Source organism: Xyrauchen texanus, chromosome 24, assembly GCF_025860055.1.
Source record: "Xyrauchen texanus isolate HMW12.3.18 chromosome 24, RBS_HiC_50CHRs, whole genome shotgun sequence".
In the NCBI taxonomy this organism is placed as follows: Eukaryota; Metazoa; Chordata; class Actinopteri; order Cypriniformes; family Catostomidae; genus Xyrauchen; species Xyrauchen texanus.
In genome coordinates, this window is record NC_068299.1 from 8,228,934 (window position 1) to 8,246,252 (window position 17,319).

Consider the following 17,319-nt stretch of genomic DNA (forward strand, 5'->3'; position numbering starts at 1 on the left):
TATCATCTGATCTCGACAGATCACGACATTCTCTTGAATATGCTGGAGAATTATTTTGGCATTAGTGCACTTGCATTAGCATGGTTAAGGTCCTATTTAGCAGACCACTACCACTTTGTCTGTGTAAACGAGGAATTGTCAAATCAAACAAAAGTATGGAGTGTGACAGGGATCAGTTTTAGGGCCTCCTTTTCTCCTTATATATGCTTCCCCTCGGAGATATCATCAGAAATCGTGAAATACATTTCCAATGTTATGTCGACGTAACTATATATTTCTTCGAAACCTGACGAAATTGCAGACACACTCAGTTTAAGTCTAGACTAAAGACTCTCATCTATTTAGCCAGGCAAACTCCTTTATCCATCCACTCAAAATTAGGCTGCGTTAGTTAGGTCTGCCGGAACCAGAAATATTTATATTATAATTAGATTAGATTATAATCTATAACTCTGCAATAAATTGAATGGCATATACGCTAATATTATTCTATTTTTTTCCCTGTCTCAACTTACCAGAGCCGGCCAGATCCAGCTCCGTTCCTGCATGCTGTCGGACTCCACTGCTATGTGTCGCTGAGTGATGATGATTAAATGCAGCCTGTGCCAGCCAGACATCACTTCAGTCTATTATGATGATATTCAGAGGATGAACTGATGCCAACTCCAAACATAAGACATGGGATACTACATATGCCACTGCCTGAACCTCGGACTTAGGGTAGACCTCAGCAAAATGATCTGCCGGTTGAACTACGATGCACCTCACTGATCTATGCCTGCATCACCTTGGTCTAATGATGGACTATACTCTTAACATGGAATACATAGACTATCAATTAATTGCCAACAAAAGCCTTCATCAGCCAACTAACAAAGGACAATGCATCTCTGTGAACTTCTGCAGTTAATCCAGGATGGACTTCAAAGACTTTAGTAATTAGTCTTACAGTTCATACAAAATCTTTGTTTAAACACTGGCCCTTAACACTTACTTATTTTTCTAATTTCAATCTATGGCATGCACTGCACACAAATAACTAATATTGGCATTTTATTGATGCTTTTTAGCTAGAGGGGAACTGCCCCCCACAGTGAGCCTGGTTGCTACCAAGTTTTTTCTCCATTAACCAACATCTTATGGAGATTTGTGTTCCTTGCAACCGTCACCTTCGGCTTGCTCACTGGGGTTCTAAGCACAATTATTATTTATTTATTTATTTGTATACACAATTTACAATCATATTTAGTAATATGACTACTATATTATGAAATAACTACACAATTATGACTCTAAGACTTTATAGATATTACAGTTTTATGTTCAGTTAATGCATGATTTTCTGTAAAGCTACTTTGAAACAATGTATGTTGTGAAAAGTGCTATACAAATAAAACAAATTGACTTGACTTGACATGTGGCTAGCATAGCTCAGATCATTTTAGGGCTCCACTGATATGAAAATGTTTGGCAGACACGGATAACGATTTTAACCAAAAACTAGTCTGATTTTCCAATTACTATCCCAATTTTGTTATATGACCACTGTTTTGCTTCAGAATTTTGCTTTAAAATGTACAACAAAGGTACAAAAGCAATTTTATTGTTCTAACAATAAATCAAACAACATTTTATTGTTTATTCTACAGGTAAATCAAACTAAGTCATTTTAATAAACTAAAACTTTACATATTATGACAGAACATTACAAATTCCTATTATTTCATATGCATGTACATATATTATGCTAATTTTACATTGTTATGCAAATAACAATCAGCATGTGTAGAATGCAATGAATTTATGTGAATATAAGTGTGTATAAACCATATTTTTTTCATCTCAGAGTTTTATTGCTTAAGACCGATATGCCGATGGTTTTGATACATTGGTGCATTCCCAGATAATTTGATTTGAAATGTTGGATTTCATAGTGAAAACTCTTCTGATGGCAAACGTTGGTACTTTGTAAATCTGAGAACAGTTTGATGCAGACACAATTTGTTGAGATCTCTTCGAGAAACTCTAAAGGAGACTCTAGTATCATAAGCAAACAATTTGACAGTTTACCATTTGGACACATCGACACCCAGATCAAGTCCCAAATTAAAAACAAAAACAAAACATACAGCATAGTCTTATAACAACTTGTAATCATTTGTTTGAGATGGCGAAATCATAAGATATTGTCCAACTTAATATATTTCGACTTTTATTTCCATAGAGAACAAATAATCATCAAACTGAATTTTAAATCGATACAATACAGGCATCAAAGTTGAGCTAGCCTCCAATCCAATATTTTTTAGGAAAGGAAATGTCTGTGAACAAATTCGGTAACTCGTTTAAGATGTATTCATGCAATACAAATTACTGATGTATGTGCCTCAAGCAGGACATGCACATCAACTCGGTAATTAAATAAAAATGATTTAGAACAACAGAGAGGCAAGGAAGCACAGACAGGAGAAGAGGTAGAAGAGCCCCTGCTGTTTGCCCAACAACAGACGCAGAAATTAACCTAACTTCACAACGGGAACTGTCTGGTTTAGAGCATGTAGTGAAGACTAACATTCCCCTTAAGCTGTGAGCATGCCCACACATTTCTGATGTTGCTTCTGAGCCAACAGACTAAAAAAAAACAACCTGTTCTTATAGAATCACATTACTATACCTACATTATGGCTACATTATTTTTACTTGGCTCATTGTACGTAGCATGGTAGTTTACTTGTGCAATGAACACTAGAGGCACTACAACAACAATCACTTTATTCACTTTCACAAAAATCACAAGTAAAAGGTGCACTCCTCCTTGTTATTTTCACTCCACCACTAAAGGCCGTTCTTTAGCCAGGCTTACAACGGGAGTGAGCAGTAGAGAGGAGAAGTGCAGTTTAATAAGCCTCATTTGGGCAGGGGATGATGAATAGAGCCTCATCACCACTACTATAAAAACAAAGAGTGCGCCTCTCCAAGTGAAGGCAGCTTCTATTTCCTTGTAAGCACACACTGGCGTCCTTGCAGGTCCAGGAGCACGGGGAAGGTACCAGTTGAATTAGATGCACCCCAAATCCTCCTCCCCCAGAAGACAGCATGCAGTACTGCCGATGGACTAGGATGATGATCCACCCTTCTCCTCACAGGCATCAGCCTCTAGAAAGCCACCACAGAAGCTAGGAGGGGAGCACGTGGGACTGTCGGACTCTGCCTATATCCTGGACCCTCTCTTGGGCCTCACCGCAAGGATGCCAGAACATTTCATGTTAGTTTTTAGTTTAAATAAATACCTCTCCGAGGCCTGACACCACACCCACTGTGTCTGTCTCTTGCTCATCCCACCACAATGGTGGAGAATGCACAGGATGGCCTCTCAACCACCAAAAATGTCAATGGCACATTTACTGTAAGCATTTGTTCCCACCTGGTGTGAGCAAGGGGATGAGCTGGCATTGAGAGGTGTCCCTGACATGCCCACTCTCACTGTAGGGCTTGGTTGAGGAAGTAGCATTCCCGTGTGAACGGCTGAAGAGCTGAAGTCCTGTGCACCCCAGGTTCGGGACTCCGTGTTCAGATAGGAGCATGGGAGGAGATGCTACTGGGGCGACACAACAGTGAGTGTGGGGAGGGGGGGGGGGGCGTTTTCTGAGGGCCATCCTTCAGCTTACAATGGGAGTGGGAAGGAGAGAGTAGAACAGTGCCTTGTATGGGCAGTGGTTGATGAGGCATGTCTGATGTGAATATAGCCTCATCACCACTGCCATAAAAACACAGAGTGTGCCTCTCCTTGGGAAGTCGGCTTCTTCCTTGTGTGCACACACTGGTGTCCTCGCAGGTCTAGGAGCAGAGCAGGGAGGTTACCGGCTGAATTAGATGTGCTGCCGGATCAGCACCCCTGGAACCCTGGATGTGTCACAGGGGATGACAACAAATGTTGTGGCTAGGATACTGGGCCATCCTTCCCCACTCACACAGCGGCCCCTGGGAAGACATGCTGCCACAGAAGCCACCGCCCCTGAGGTAGGAGGGGAGTGTATGTGAACGCAGGACCCTGCCCATAGCCTGGACCATCCCTTGGGCACTCTGCGACCTACACAAAGCCCCCATCTTACCGCAAAGATGCCAGATTCCCCTTTTGTTTGGACACTAAACCCCTTGGACCCCTATTCCTCTTTTTGAACATTTCATGTTGATTCACTGTCTCTTGCTCACTCCACCACAAAGGGCAAACTATCAGTTCATAAACATGTACTTTTCACCCTGTTACTCGCACAATGCAATCTTAACCTGACACATAAAAAAATTAGTAACCAATGACTAAATAAAGAGTATAGCCTTTTGGGGTTTTTACAAATTACATCTTTATAACGTAAAGTTTCAAAATAAGCTAACTTTAAATACCTTTGAATCTGTTTTTCGTATTAAAAAAGAGCACTATACATGAACAACCACATTTAGATATGAAAATAAAAAATAAAATAAAAATAAAAAACATTTGCACTTACACATAGAAACATACATTCCAGGTCTTCTGAAGCGATACGATAACTTAAAATAATAACATAATTTTAATTTTTTGGTTAACTTTTCCTTTAAAATGTCATGTATCTGCAGCACCACCCAATGTATTGATTTAAGATTTAAGTGATAAAATTCCAGGTAAAATCTCAAAGTAGAATCAAATTGCGTTATACGAGTAGTGTTTTGACTAGTCGAATATTTGAAGCTGAATGAGTAATTGATTGCTCATTCACATCCTTACTTGTAAAATGTACATTTTAATGTTTGCAGTAATTAAACAACTAAATTGACATGCTTGTTGAAGCACGTTAACATTGCACAGTAGATGCACTTTTTTTAACACTCTTTTAGTTAAGTGGACATTTTACCTCAAAAGTGCTGCAATATATGTAAGGAAAAGTGTAATATAATTTTGTAAAATGTTGTCACAGTCATGTAATACGTTTAAAAAAAAGACAGGAAATATAGATATGATGGAGCGGCACCTTCCAACAGAAATAGTTTTGCTTTGCAAGGGAAAAAAAATCTGTGGTATTTTTTGTGAGTACGTCTTACTTTCAAGGCAGCTGGCACGTTTCTGTGTGCTACTGTACGTGGGTCGACTACAATCTCTTGCCCCTAATTGCTTTTTACAATAAACCAATTGATTAACATGCCAGAGTAGCAAGGGCTGGGGAGGGGGACTCCAGCTGAAAGCCAAATCACTATTACCATACAATCATTATTGTAATTAGAGCTAAATCCTATCTTTCAACGAATCAACGACAGCCATCAAATGTATTGATTAGAGAGGATGTTTCACTATCTTGTTGCTGCAGCATGTCCCTGTGTATTCTAGCAAAGGAACATTTTTACGCAGGGGTCTGCAACATGACGGCAAAGAAAAAGAAAAGAAGTTTTAGTTTTTTTGTCTTGTAACAATCAGTGCTCATGATGTTTCTTTGTTGTGTGACTCAGTGGGAGGACATGGCTTTGAATCTGTGCTGAATAAATGCAGCTTCTGCTACACGCCTATTAACTTTTGTTGAAAATGAAGCCATTTTTTCTAGAGCAGTTCACTATGTTTGCCAATTTTTGCATAAGTTACTGAATACAATCTTGGAACTGTAAAATTTAACCTTGGCAAATGAAGTATGGATATTTATATTTAAATGATATTATTTGATGTCCCCTTAAAAATGTCCCCTTAAATAGCTCAAATTTTGTTAGATTAGTAGTTTGCAGCTTTGGAAATTAGTTTCAGAGTAGCTTCCCCAGTGATAGTGTATCCATTGCCCTTCATAGTGAGGACACACACACTGATGTGAGGAATCACAGGGTTCTGTCCCTCTCATGTTGAGATACACACACACACTCATCAGAGGGACTCCAGGGGCCCATCCCTCTCAAACTGAGATACACACACACTTTAATCAGAGGAGCTCCAGGGGCCTGTCCCACTCATACTGGTACTCAGCAGATGGGTAAATGATGGGTAATATCTGGCAGGTTGTTTCCATCATGTAGGGCAGCATTCTGAAAACACTTGATTTTATTTCAAACTGCCAAATGAAAAACATTCACCAGCAGCAGCATGCTGAGAGATATGCCATACTAACTGTGCTAACCTGAATATTATCATATGCAGAATGAACCACGTGTGTTTATATTGTTTTTTTAAGAAAATGTTCTAAGAATAAAACTTTATGCCATAATTTACTCGTCAAGTTGTTAGAAACCTGTATGATTTTCTTCCTGTGGAACACAAAGACAGATTGTTTACAGAATGTTCAAGGCACAACAAAAAGCTCCAAAAAAGATTAACAAGATTTTTTCATAGGGGAATTGATTTTTAATGCAAACTTGTAAACTTTAGGTAAAGGTATTAATGGAAAGGAGGAGGAGAGAACTGGCTTGAAAATATAAATAATAGTTTAATATAAAACTGAAACAAAAAGACATACACACAAAGGTGTCGGTCAGCTGCCCATAAATCTCTCTCTCTGTCACACTGCAGTCTCCAGTTGGCCTTTATCCTTCTCTGAGATTTGTCACATTCCTCCCTCTTTCTCTCAGGCCAGGGAGCCCCCGGCATGATGTACATCCCTCACCCCCCACCCTCTGTCGCTGGGGAGGGGCATGCCTAACACCCCGTCTGCCGGCAGGTCATCACCGTCTACCTGGATGAGGGAGGGGACAAGGGGAGGGGAAAACAAAATGTGGCACCTACACGCCATACCGGCGATCGTGCCAAATTAACAAAAACATTTAAAAAAGAGAGGGAAAGGCCAACACGGAGCGGCAATGGGAGAGTGAGAGGAGAAAGAGAGAGAGAGAAATGTACTCACCGGTTCTCCGATATGCCGTAGCTTGGTCCTCTGCCACTCCTCCAACGGACGACAGCCGTGCCTCCCCGTATGGATTGGAGGCAGTCTTCCGGCCCCTGGTGGACGGAATGCCCCGATGAGTTCTCGGGAAACAAAAGGGGTCTACACCACCCCTGGCAGAGGTTCTCCTATTCCAGTTGGTCGGCCAGGAGCCCCTCCTCGCTCGCGGACAGCGGTCACATACCCCGCCTCATTTCAGCAGCTGGTAGGGGTCTCCTCTGCCCCTGGCAGCGGCCCTGACTGCTCCAGACAGTCGGTTAGGAGCCCCTTCTCCCTTCACGGTCAGTGGCCGTTCGTCCGCTCACAGGTGGCCGGCTCCTCCGCTGCTCCATTGGTGTGGATGGTAGTGGCGAGGACTCTACTACTGCACATCCTTCCTCCTTCCTGGGTTTCGGCCCCAGTGTAAAGGTATTAATGGAAAAGAGGAGAAAACTGGCTTGACAATATAAATAATAGTTTAATATAAAACTGAAACAAAAAGACAAATACACACAGGTGTCGGACAGCTGCCAGTAAATCTCTCTCTCTCTGTCCCACTGCAGTCTCCAGTTGGCCTTTATCCTTCTCTGAGATTTGATTAGCCTGATTAGGGGCCGGGTGTGTAGCATCATGACCCGGGCCCCGCCCTCCGCCCTGTCACACCTTATAAATACGGAACTACCGTGAGTTCTGAGGTTGTAAATCCATTGCATATGCTTCTATTGAAACCATCAGTATGCGTTATTTCAAATTATTATTTTTTTTTTATTAAGATTAAAAGTGGAATTTGACACACTGTGAATAATGCAACCAAGTCAGTCTACATGCACTCTCAAACAGTTTTTTCTGTTTTGTATATATACATTTATATTTTTTTCCATACTTTAAAATGTTCTATACTGTACTTTTAATCAACCAATTTAAATCATATTTTTTTTCCCCCAATAGTTTTTAAGTCCATTACATCATTTGCAATGCTTCATGCTTTGTCTCAATGCTGCATGGCTTAGAATTATTTTATGAGGGGTTTTATGAGATCTCTATGGAAAAAAATAATGGGAAAAATTGGGAATGAGATCATCACCATGTTGCTGTTTAATGATGTCCATCAAAAGGCTGCTCAGAAACTTCAAGGAATTAAAGATAATCTGTCAAGTCATTATCACAATTACTGGGATCATCTGCAAATTCTCATGGTAAATGTTTGAAGCTAGCAATAAGATATGGAAAATGTTCATCTAATGCACCAGTGAAGGTTGTGAGGGGAAAAAAAATGTAATACAAAGGATTTTATAGAATCGGCATTTAACATACAGAGCAACAAAGCTGTTTTTTTTTTCTCACATCATTAAATAATAGGAACAGTCAGTCTAAAGGAACGACAGCTAATGTGAAGCTAATGTAATTGATTTTTGAGGACCAGGAAGGATAATGATAGCAGTCTAAAATAAGTCATAAATGAATCATGAATTCTCAAACCAGCTGGTGGGAGGGAGTTCCAAATGGTGTTAAAAAAAGTTATCTCCCACAGTGGTCAAAAACCCAATGAAAACTCAATGTGAAAGGTTCTGTGGCTTTTTTAAATACATTTTAGGTACATTTAAGTGCCTTTCACTAGATATTCCTGCTGGATTTAAAGTAGACATTCTTTACTCCAGATTTATGGTGAAAATTGTTGAGTTGGACACCAATGTGCTGTTTACACACTTAGAGAGTGATAGCTTGTCCTCTCTCTGCCTAGACAGCACTTTTGTTGATGGATGCACTGATTTCAGGGATGTTTCTTGTCTCTTTTCCCATCTTTTCCTCAGTTCAGTCTCATATTGCATAATCAAGTGTTCCATGAAGAACATTCATGACAGTCCAAACTCTGATGGCTATAATTATTTATGTGAGGAGCAGGAAGGGAACAACAGAGACACTTCCTGCTTTAGGGGGTGAGGAGAGCACAATCGCCCCCTCTGACACCCCCTGCTGTAGCACGTGTGTGGAATTAACTTGAAATTAAATTAAATTGAAATTTCCACACTTCAGCTGTGCAGATGCTTGGAGTCTTTGGCATTGTTTGAAAGGAATAGGTCATTATTTACTCACCCTAAAGTTGTTCCAAACTAGAAACTTAAATTTAAGTATAGCTGAAATTTCTTATTAATTCAGAAGGTTTTTCAATGTAACATACAAGTCATTAGGAATGACATAAAATATTGATTTTCTATTATAGATTATCAATTATCAACAATCAATTATTTTCTCCATATGTTTTTGAGGGATTGATATATTAACATTAGCCGGCATTTAAATTAGAAGCCCAAGTTGTGTGCTTTCCTATTCACTGTCATTTGGTCTTCTATTTAATGTAGTCTGACTACATTTACTGTACTTAATACTGAAGGACACGTCGATGCATTGCAGGTCGCAGTTCATTGTTATGAGTCTAGTCACCATACACACAAAAGTTCCAAAGGTTTTTGTACTTCTTTTTTATGATTTTTTTTATCCCCTTTTCTCCCAATTTGGAATGCCCAATTCCCACTACTTAGTAGGTCTTTGTGGTGGTGCGGTTACACACCTCAGTCCGGGTGATGGAGGACAAGTATCAGTTGCCTCCGCTTTTGAGACCGTCAATCTGCACATCTTATCACGTGGCTCATGTGGAGGCTCATGCTACTCTCTGCGATCCACGCCCAATTTACTATATGCCCCATTGAGAGCAAGAACCACACATCGCGACCACGAGGAGGTTACCCCATGTGACCCTACCCTCCCTAGCAACCGGGCCAATTTGGTTGCTTAGGAGACATGGCTAGAGTCACTCAGCACACCCTGTATTCAGACTCCCGACTCTAGGGGTGATAGTCAGCATCAATACTCACTGAGCTACCCAGGCCCTGGTTTTTCTACTTCTTCAAGAATAAACAAAGTGCCATTGATGAGTTTGCAGGTTAGTGTAAACTGGTGTATGCAAATTGAATGTTTAAAAATGACTTTTATTTTGCAATTTCTCTGTATGTAGCCCTAACTTTTTAGTCAGACTAAAGCAAGACATTCTTGTAACTGAAAAGAGGTGTGCTCCATGGCGCTGCAGAATTTTGGGCAGCATCTGGAGGTGACCGTGTTGTGCATACCTTTTATAGAAGTTTTTCTCATTTTAGAACACACTATTTAGTGTTCATTCTGTTCACTCTGGTGTGTGACTGCCTTAAAGTTACTCTACCACTCACACTTTACCAAAGTTGTGTTCAGAAATTCTAAAATTATTGATTATTGATAATTGATGCATGAAAAAGGCATTAATCCCAAGCCTACAAGTCATACAGATACCTTTTATTGTGCTTTTTCATATTTTGTCATCAGACTTCTTCAAAATTCATGTTCCATAGAAAAAATAAAAGCATATGGGTTCGGAACGAAATGAGGATGAGCAAAGAATTTACATTTTTGGGTGAACTATTCCTTTAAGATGTAGTGGTGAATAAGTGTGTACTTTGCATACCTAGCTGGTCACGTTTCTGTGACGACAGGTTGAAAAGTTCAGGCCTTGTTGCCCCACTGCTTTCATCAGAAATTAGTCTTCCTCTCTCTGCATTTCAGGTCGTTAAGCAGATGGTGCATTTTTGGTTCAGCACACTGATCTATCAGTGTATCTTTGACACGAGAAGCATTTAGCCTCTTTTTCTCTTGTAGTACGTTAACTTGAAGGTGACACTCTGCAGGACAGCTGAAGGGGCGTTCACACATACAGCAATTTCCATGCAAAGGCTATGTGACTTTGATCATTTTCAATGAGTTGTTGCCGTTGTGATGTGGTTGTGTCCAGCGATAAAACTAAATTGATAAACATTTACGTTTAAAGGGATAAGTCACCCAAAAATAAAAATTCTGTTATCATTCACTCACCCTTGTTTTGTTTTGAACTTTCTTCCCCCCTTGAAACACAAAAGGAAATGGAAGGCAGAAGGACAGAGTCACCATTTAATTTAATTGTATGGAAAACGATAACAGTGAACAGTGACGGTGACTAGCATACAGCCTAACATCTCCTTTTGTATTCCATGGAAGAAAGAAAGTCATATGGGTTGAAATGATGTAACAGTTAGCAAATTATGACAGAATTTGTATTTTGTGCTGAACTACCCCTTTAACGTGGAGTCAAAACAACTGGAAGTCATTTGCTTTTAATTCAAGTTGGTGATTTACAGTGACAAAGCATTGGAGCTAATGTTACAGTGAGAAATGTTACAATTTGTCTCTGCACACATGCAGGGTTATGATTAAAAAGTATGCATAGAAGGTTGTTTTTTTAGGAATTGTCAGCATAATCAAAATGTTTGATTCATGCATTGTAGTTTATATTTAAATGTGTTACCCTCCAGAATATTCATTAGTAGCAACAAGAAACCTGATTCTCTGTCAAAGTAGCATGACCACTTTTTACCACATAATGCATCTATTTGTGATCAGATTTTCAAAAGCTATGGCCCACTGTGCAGCCCACCAATTACGTAAGGCCATCTAGCAGTAGAAACACCTACTACATCCAACAAAACAGCCACTTGCCAACTTACAGCAATAAAATCTGTTTATACTGTATACAAATGGCACTTCAGTGTGCAGTGTGCAATATCCCAGCACCCAGAGTTGCATACAGTACTGTGCAAAAAAAACACATAAGATGTTTCACAAAAGCATTAGTCTTAAGATGGTTATTCATATCTTCAGCTTTATTGTGTCAATAGGAAATATAAATGTTAGACTCCCAAACATTACTTTTGTTAATAGAAAGATTAGGATAGCAGAACAGGGAGCCCTGCAACAGATGTCATTGCCCCCACAAAGCCCCCCCACTGAACATTTTGTCAGTCTGATATTACATAAAGAGACAGAAGCAATTGAGACCGCCTAAATAGATAGAAGAACTGTGGTGAATTCTCCAAGAAACTTGGAACATCCTATGTCCCAACAACTGTCCAGGTGTAAGTAGGAGAATTGGTGCTGTTTTAAAGGCAAATGTGGTCACACTGAATATTGATTTAGCTATTTTTATGTTTACTGGACTTTGTATGACATTAAGTTATAAAGGAAAACTATTTATGTAATTATTTTTGAAGACATCCTAACCACGCAACAATTTTCACAAATGCTTAAACAATTTGCACAGTACTGTACATTCCATTCAAAGTTTGAAACAAAGGATTAAGTAAGGATACTTTGATTTATATTTTGAGTTTATAAATTACATCCCATTCAAAATCCGTATCTCTTTGGTACACATCTTGCTCACTCTGAATTCAGGGACCATCATATTGCTGATCAGAGATAATGAGCACGAGTCTGACTCAAGCTGTGCTCTTACGTCCTAAAGGAACCTTGTGTTTGTCAGAGCATCCTTGCGGATGTGACTTGCCAGAGGGTATGATTAATCAGTGTCATCCCCCAGTGCTGCCCCCTGACCATTGCAGACAGCCGGACAGGTTGTTAGCATCAGTCATGGGCATCAGAGACCTGCAGAATTGAAGCCCTGCTGTCTTTCCTATCCATTTTCCAACATAGTCTCTGGACAACTTGTAATGATTTATATTAGATGACGAAATAGTCAGATATCGTACGACTTGGTTCATACAAAAATAAATTACTTTTATTCCCATAGAGACCAACCAATCAACACACAGAATATTAAATCGATACAACACTGTCTTCAAATTTGCTAGCCTCCTGACCATTCCTTTATTTTAAGAAAGGACATGTGCCTCATTCCATATTTTTTTATGCAATAGAAATAACTGAATACAAATAAATAACCTGTAATGCTTTTCCCCTTTTCTTTTCCTATTAAAATTATGGTTAGGTTTAGGGTTTGGGTAAGGGGTTAGACTTTATGGTTAGGATTAGCTTTGGGTTAAGGGATTACATTTAGAAAAATCATAACATCATTGTTCATTTGTTTTATTTATTTTTTTCTATGGGAGTAAAAGTTGTGTTTTTGTATGAGGCAACTTGTAAAATGACTTATGATTTCGCCATCTTGTACTACTATCACACCATCTTCACTTTCAGCCAATCATGTTCACTGGCTTTTCTCCTTCTCTGTGCATTTTCTTAATCAGTTTTTGTCTAACTTTTATGTTAAAAAATATCTATGAATATTTAAAATAAAAAATGACCTAAAAATACATTTACATTTAAATATGTATCAAGAATAAAATAATTTTCACAAAATATGCTTATTTTCTCTCTCACTTGGTTCTGCCTGCGTGTCCCCTCCCTGTGTGTATAATGCAAAGATCTATTAGGATTTTACTAAAGTTCATCACTGAAAAGGTTTGTTCACAGACTTGGCACTTAACAGCACATGCAGCAGCATGAATGGACATGGAGTGACATCATCACACTTTTCTTTGAGCATAATATTGCACTATTGAGCACTTTAAGGTTTTTTTCCGAAGAGGAGAGAGTGCACGCACTCGCATGAATGGTTGCCAGATTGCATAAATTAAGTATTACATAAGGCAAAATATTTCCTATTTATGCAAGTATTAATCTCTGATTGGGTGTTGCATCTATTATCTGGCAACCCTGAGCTATTCAAAGCTTATGGATGCGCGATAGGTCCCAAAGCAATATATATGAAAGATCTAATAAAAAACGTTCATGATAAATCGAACCACGGGCAGCAGTTTGCCTGGTCTGCAATTGAGGGTGCTCTAAGTATCGTTTGAGGGAGCTTTAGCACACTCAAACACCCCCGTAGAACCGGGCCTGGGTCTTTCATAGCTAAGAAGACTTAAAGATGCACAGCGTAATGTTGTGCTCTCTAGCAACATTTGTGGTTGAAATTTAAATTGCAAGAAATTTGCAGAAGAGTACATCTGGCAGATACATCTCATGATTTCAGCTTAGGAGGACATAGACTGTGTGTTATCATGACTGGATTTGGATTTTTGGATTTGTTAATTTTTAACCAAAAAATCGTACATGGTGCAGCTATAATCGAGTTCTCAGTTCTCATAGAGTTTATTACAAGTTACGCTCAACTGACAGCATTTGTGGCATAATGTTGACTTGTTCCTCCTGTTCTCCAAAAAAAAAAAAAAAAGGCAAAAATCTAGGTACAGTGAGGCACTTGCAGCAGTAGAAGTGAATGGGGCCAATCCATAAACACTAAAATACTGTACTGCAAAAGTACAGCCACTACTATGCATTGATACAATATACAAGATTGTGCAATGCAAATTCTGGGTTACAGTTAAGCACAGTTATGAATGCAGTGCAATAAAATCACTAACTAACCTTTTCTGTGTAAAGTTATATGCAATTTTACAACTGTGTTGCCATAATGCCATAAACCTTGAAGCGGCCATAAAAATGACGATTTAAACAACTGTACAGCTCAAATAATACCCAAGGTTTAAGAGCAGAATAACGTAAAAGCTTTTATATCAATTATCAAATTTCTGCCTTTAAACCCTTCAAACATTGACCTTCCATTGTGACTCACTGCAACCTCAATTTTTTTTTTTAAGAAAACAAGGGATGAGTCGAAAAAATTCAATTCAGCTTAACTTCTAATGAACCTGAACTATTTCTTTAATTTCTCTATTTAAGCATCAAGGTTAAATATCTAGGCTCAGATGTCTTGTCTATTTTATTTCTCTCATACTCTCTTTCTTAGGAGAAAAAAATATATATATTTTTTTTCAATTGTTAACATACAATAAGGGTGGCTGCACACTACACAAAGCTCAGATGGAGTGGTGATGGATAGGAATGTACAAAAAGTTTAAAACAGTTTTTTGTTTTTGTTGATGATTAAGTAAATTGTGAGCTGCGTATTGTCCGATTCCAAAACTAATGATTTTTAAGAGCTTGTTCTGTGCTTACTATATTAGAGAGAGTTACATAGTAAGGATGTTATCAAAGAGACACCAAAACAGGGACAATAACTTGTTTTCCTCCTGAATTTGTAGACCCAGAATCATCAATAACGTTCCCTTTTTTTATATTCTCCATCATACACAAATCACCCAAACAAACTGCAACATCAAGTGAAAATAGATCTGACTGCTTCTAAATGAGATTGCCTCTACAGTAAACTCTTCCTTGCCTTTCAGTAGCTTGACTGGCAGACATGAATATGGCACCTCAGGTGAAAGTCAAGGAGAGTTAAATGCATGCATTTGGGTGCTGAAAGCTCTTCCTCTTTACCGTATCCCATCTCCGCCCACACACAAAACTGTCTGTCTTTTTTCATCCCTCTAAGAGTGGTTTCTTATCTCGTTTGCTGCTCAGGAGCTCAAGAGTCTGCCCAGCTGCGATTACAAACCCGTTATCTTTAAGACAGGCTGGCTCCGGCCTCACTACATCACTTTGAGGCCAGCGACTGGGCTTTTACCTGAGCTCTGTTCACTCGTCAGCACTCTTAAGGAGATTTTTAGCAGTGCCCAGTGGCTTTGGACTGGATAAGGCAGTGATTTAGTGCAGGCGAGAGCAAGAATGCTGACAGTATGGCGTTTATTTGACAAATGGTTAGAATGGGGCACGTGAGAGATAATATGGGAATTTAACAAGTCTGGTTCTGATTCCAGTTGCTCTTAACGATTATGGTTCCTTAAAGGTTCCATTAATCTTGTAATATTTGTGGAAAAATTATTTGAGAAAAAAAATTATTTCAGTAAATGCAATAAGTTTTTTTTTTTACTTTTTAGTGTGAATGATGAGAAACTTAGCAGCATAAATGGCGCCAGTGGTTTCTATCTACTTAGCTAACGATGCTTTTGGAAAACGCAGCCCTGAATGTTTCATTAGTGTTTTTGAATCATTAAAAATAACTGGCACACAAGAGTCTTTAGTTAAGGAATCTAATTATTATTCTTGGGGATTTTAACAAATCAAACCTCACACGTGAACTGCCCAAATACAAACAGCACATTGCATGCCCAACCAGAGACAGAAATATACTGGATCATTGCAACACAACAATAAAGGATGCATATTCCACTGTCTCGTTCATCTTCCAACCTACAGACATACACTAAAATCTGCTAAGCCTGTAGTAAAGACTGTAAAGAGTTGGTCCAATGAAGCAGAGCTGGAACTACAAGCCTGCTTTGACTGCACTGATTTGAGTGTTTTTGAAGCGACAGACACCAATTTAGACGAGCTCACAGATACTGTTAAATCATATATCAGTTTCTAGGAGGGTATGTGCATACCTACTAGGACTATTTAACGTTCAACAACGACAAACCATGGTATACAGCAGAACACATGCAGCTTCATTAGGCCAAAGAGGATACTTACAGAGGTGGGGATAAAGTCTTGTACAATCAGGCCAGGAACACATTGAATAAGGAAATCAGACTGACTAAAAGAAGATACTCTGAGAAGCTGAAAAACAAGTATTCAGCTGACCCTGCATCAGTATGGAGCGGCCTGAAATACATTTCTAACTTCAAGAGACCTTCCCCCAACACTGTAGGGAACCAACAACTGGCTGATGACTTGAATGTGTTCTACTTTATATTTGAAAGGCCCAATCTCACACCCCAAACACGCTCTGACCTTCAATTCACACAAACACTAACACCTCCTGCAACCCCCCTCCTCCCCCCTCCTGCTACTCAACATGCACTTAAGATCTGTGAAGAAGTGTGCTGTGTCTTCCGAAAACAAAAGACAAGGAAAGCACAGGACCTAGATGGTGTTTTACCCTCGTGTCTTAGATTGTGTGCTAACCAGCTGGCCCTCATCTTCACACTGATCTTCAATAGATCACTGGAGCAGTGTGAAGTCCCACACTTCTTTAAACGCTCAATCATCATTCCTGTCCCAATGAAACCAAAAAGCACAGGACTTAATGATTACAGAAATTCCTTGTATGTGTAAGCATGCCTGGCACTAAAGCTGATTCTGATTCTAACTTAATTGTCACTCTGTATGTTTTTTATTCACTAAAAATAACAGGCTCATAAGAGTAATTTGCTCTGGACTCTGACTAATACACTTATTGTGCAGTATGTTTTTGATTCACTATAAAATAGCTCATAAGAGTAATTTTTTTGGGAATCAGACTACACCGGTCTTCCTGTATTTTTTAGATTCACTTAAAAGAACCAGTTTATAAGAGTCATTCATTCAGGAATCTGACTACTGGTCAAACTGTATGTTTTAGATTCATAAAAATCAATGGCTAAAAATAGATTTGTTTGGAAATCAGAATACACTGGTTCTGGCTCCTACAGTAAGAGTCATTGTCTGGGAATAAGACTACACTGGTCACACAGTATGTTTTTTTTTATTAACTAAAAATAACCATCGCATAAGAGTAATTTGTTCGGGAATCAGACTGGCTGCAGTATGTATTTGATTAAAATGAACTGGCTGTGAAGAGTCATTCATTTGAGAATTAGACTGTGCAGAAAACACTGACAGATAATTTTTGCATGGTGTACCAAAC

The 17,319-nt window shown here is 39.0% G+C and overlaps 1 protein-coding gene across 3 annotated transcripts in view; it reads left to right on the forward strand.

Moving 5' to 3' along the window:
* LOC127618044 (zinc finger matrin-type protein 4-like) overlaps nt 1–17,319 on the forward strand; it is a 124,230-nt gene that overhangs the window by 92,281 nt on the left and 14,630 nt on the right. For 2 of the 3 annotated variants that reach the window (XM_052090272.1, XM_052090273.1), the window contains exon 8: nt 519–1,322. The exons of the other annotated variant lie outside the window; for it this stretch is intronic. In XM_052090272.1, the coding sequence (XP_051946232.1) occupies nt 519–583 (65 nt within the window). In that variant the 3' untranslated portion in view covers nt 584–1,322. Of the gene's footprint in view, nt 1–518; nt 1,323–17,319 lie in introns of those variants that run through there. 3 annotated transcript variants of the gene reach the window in all.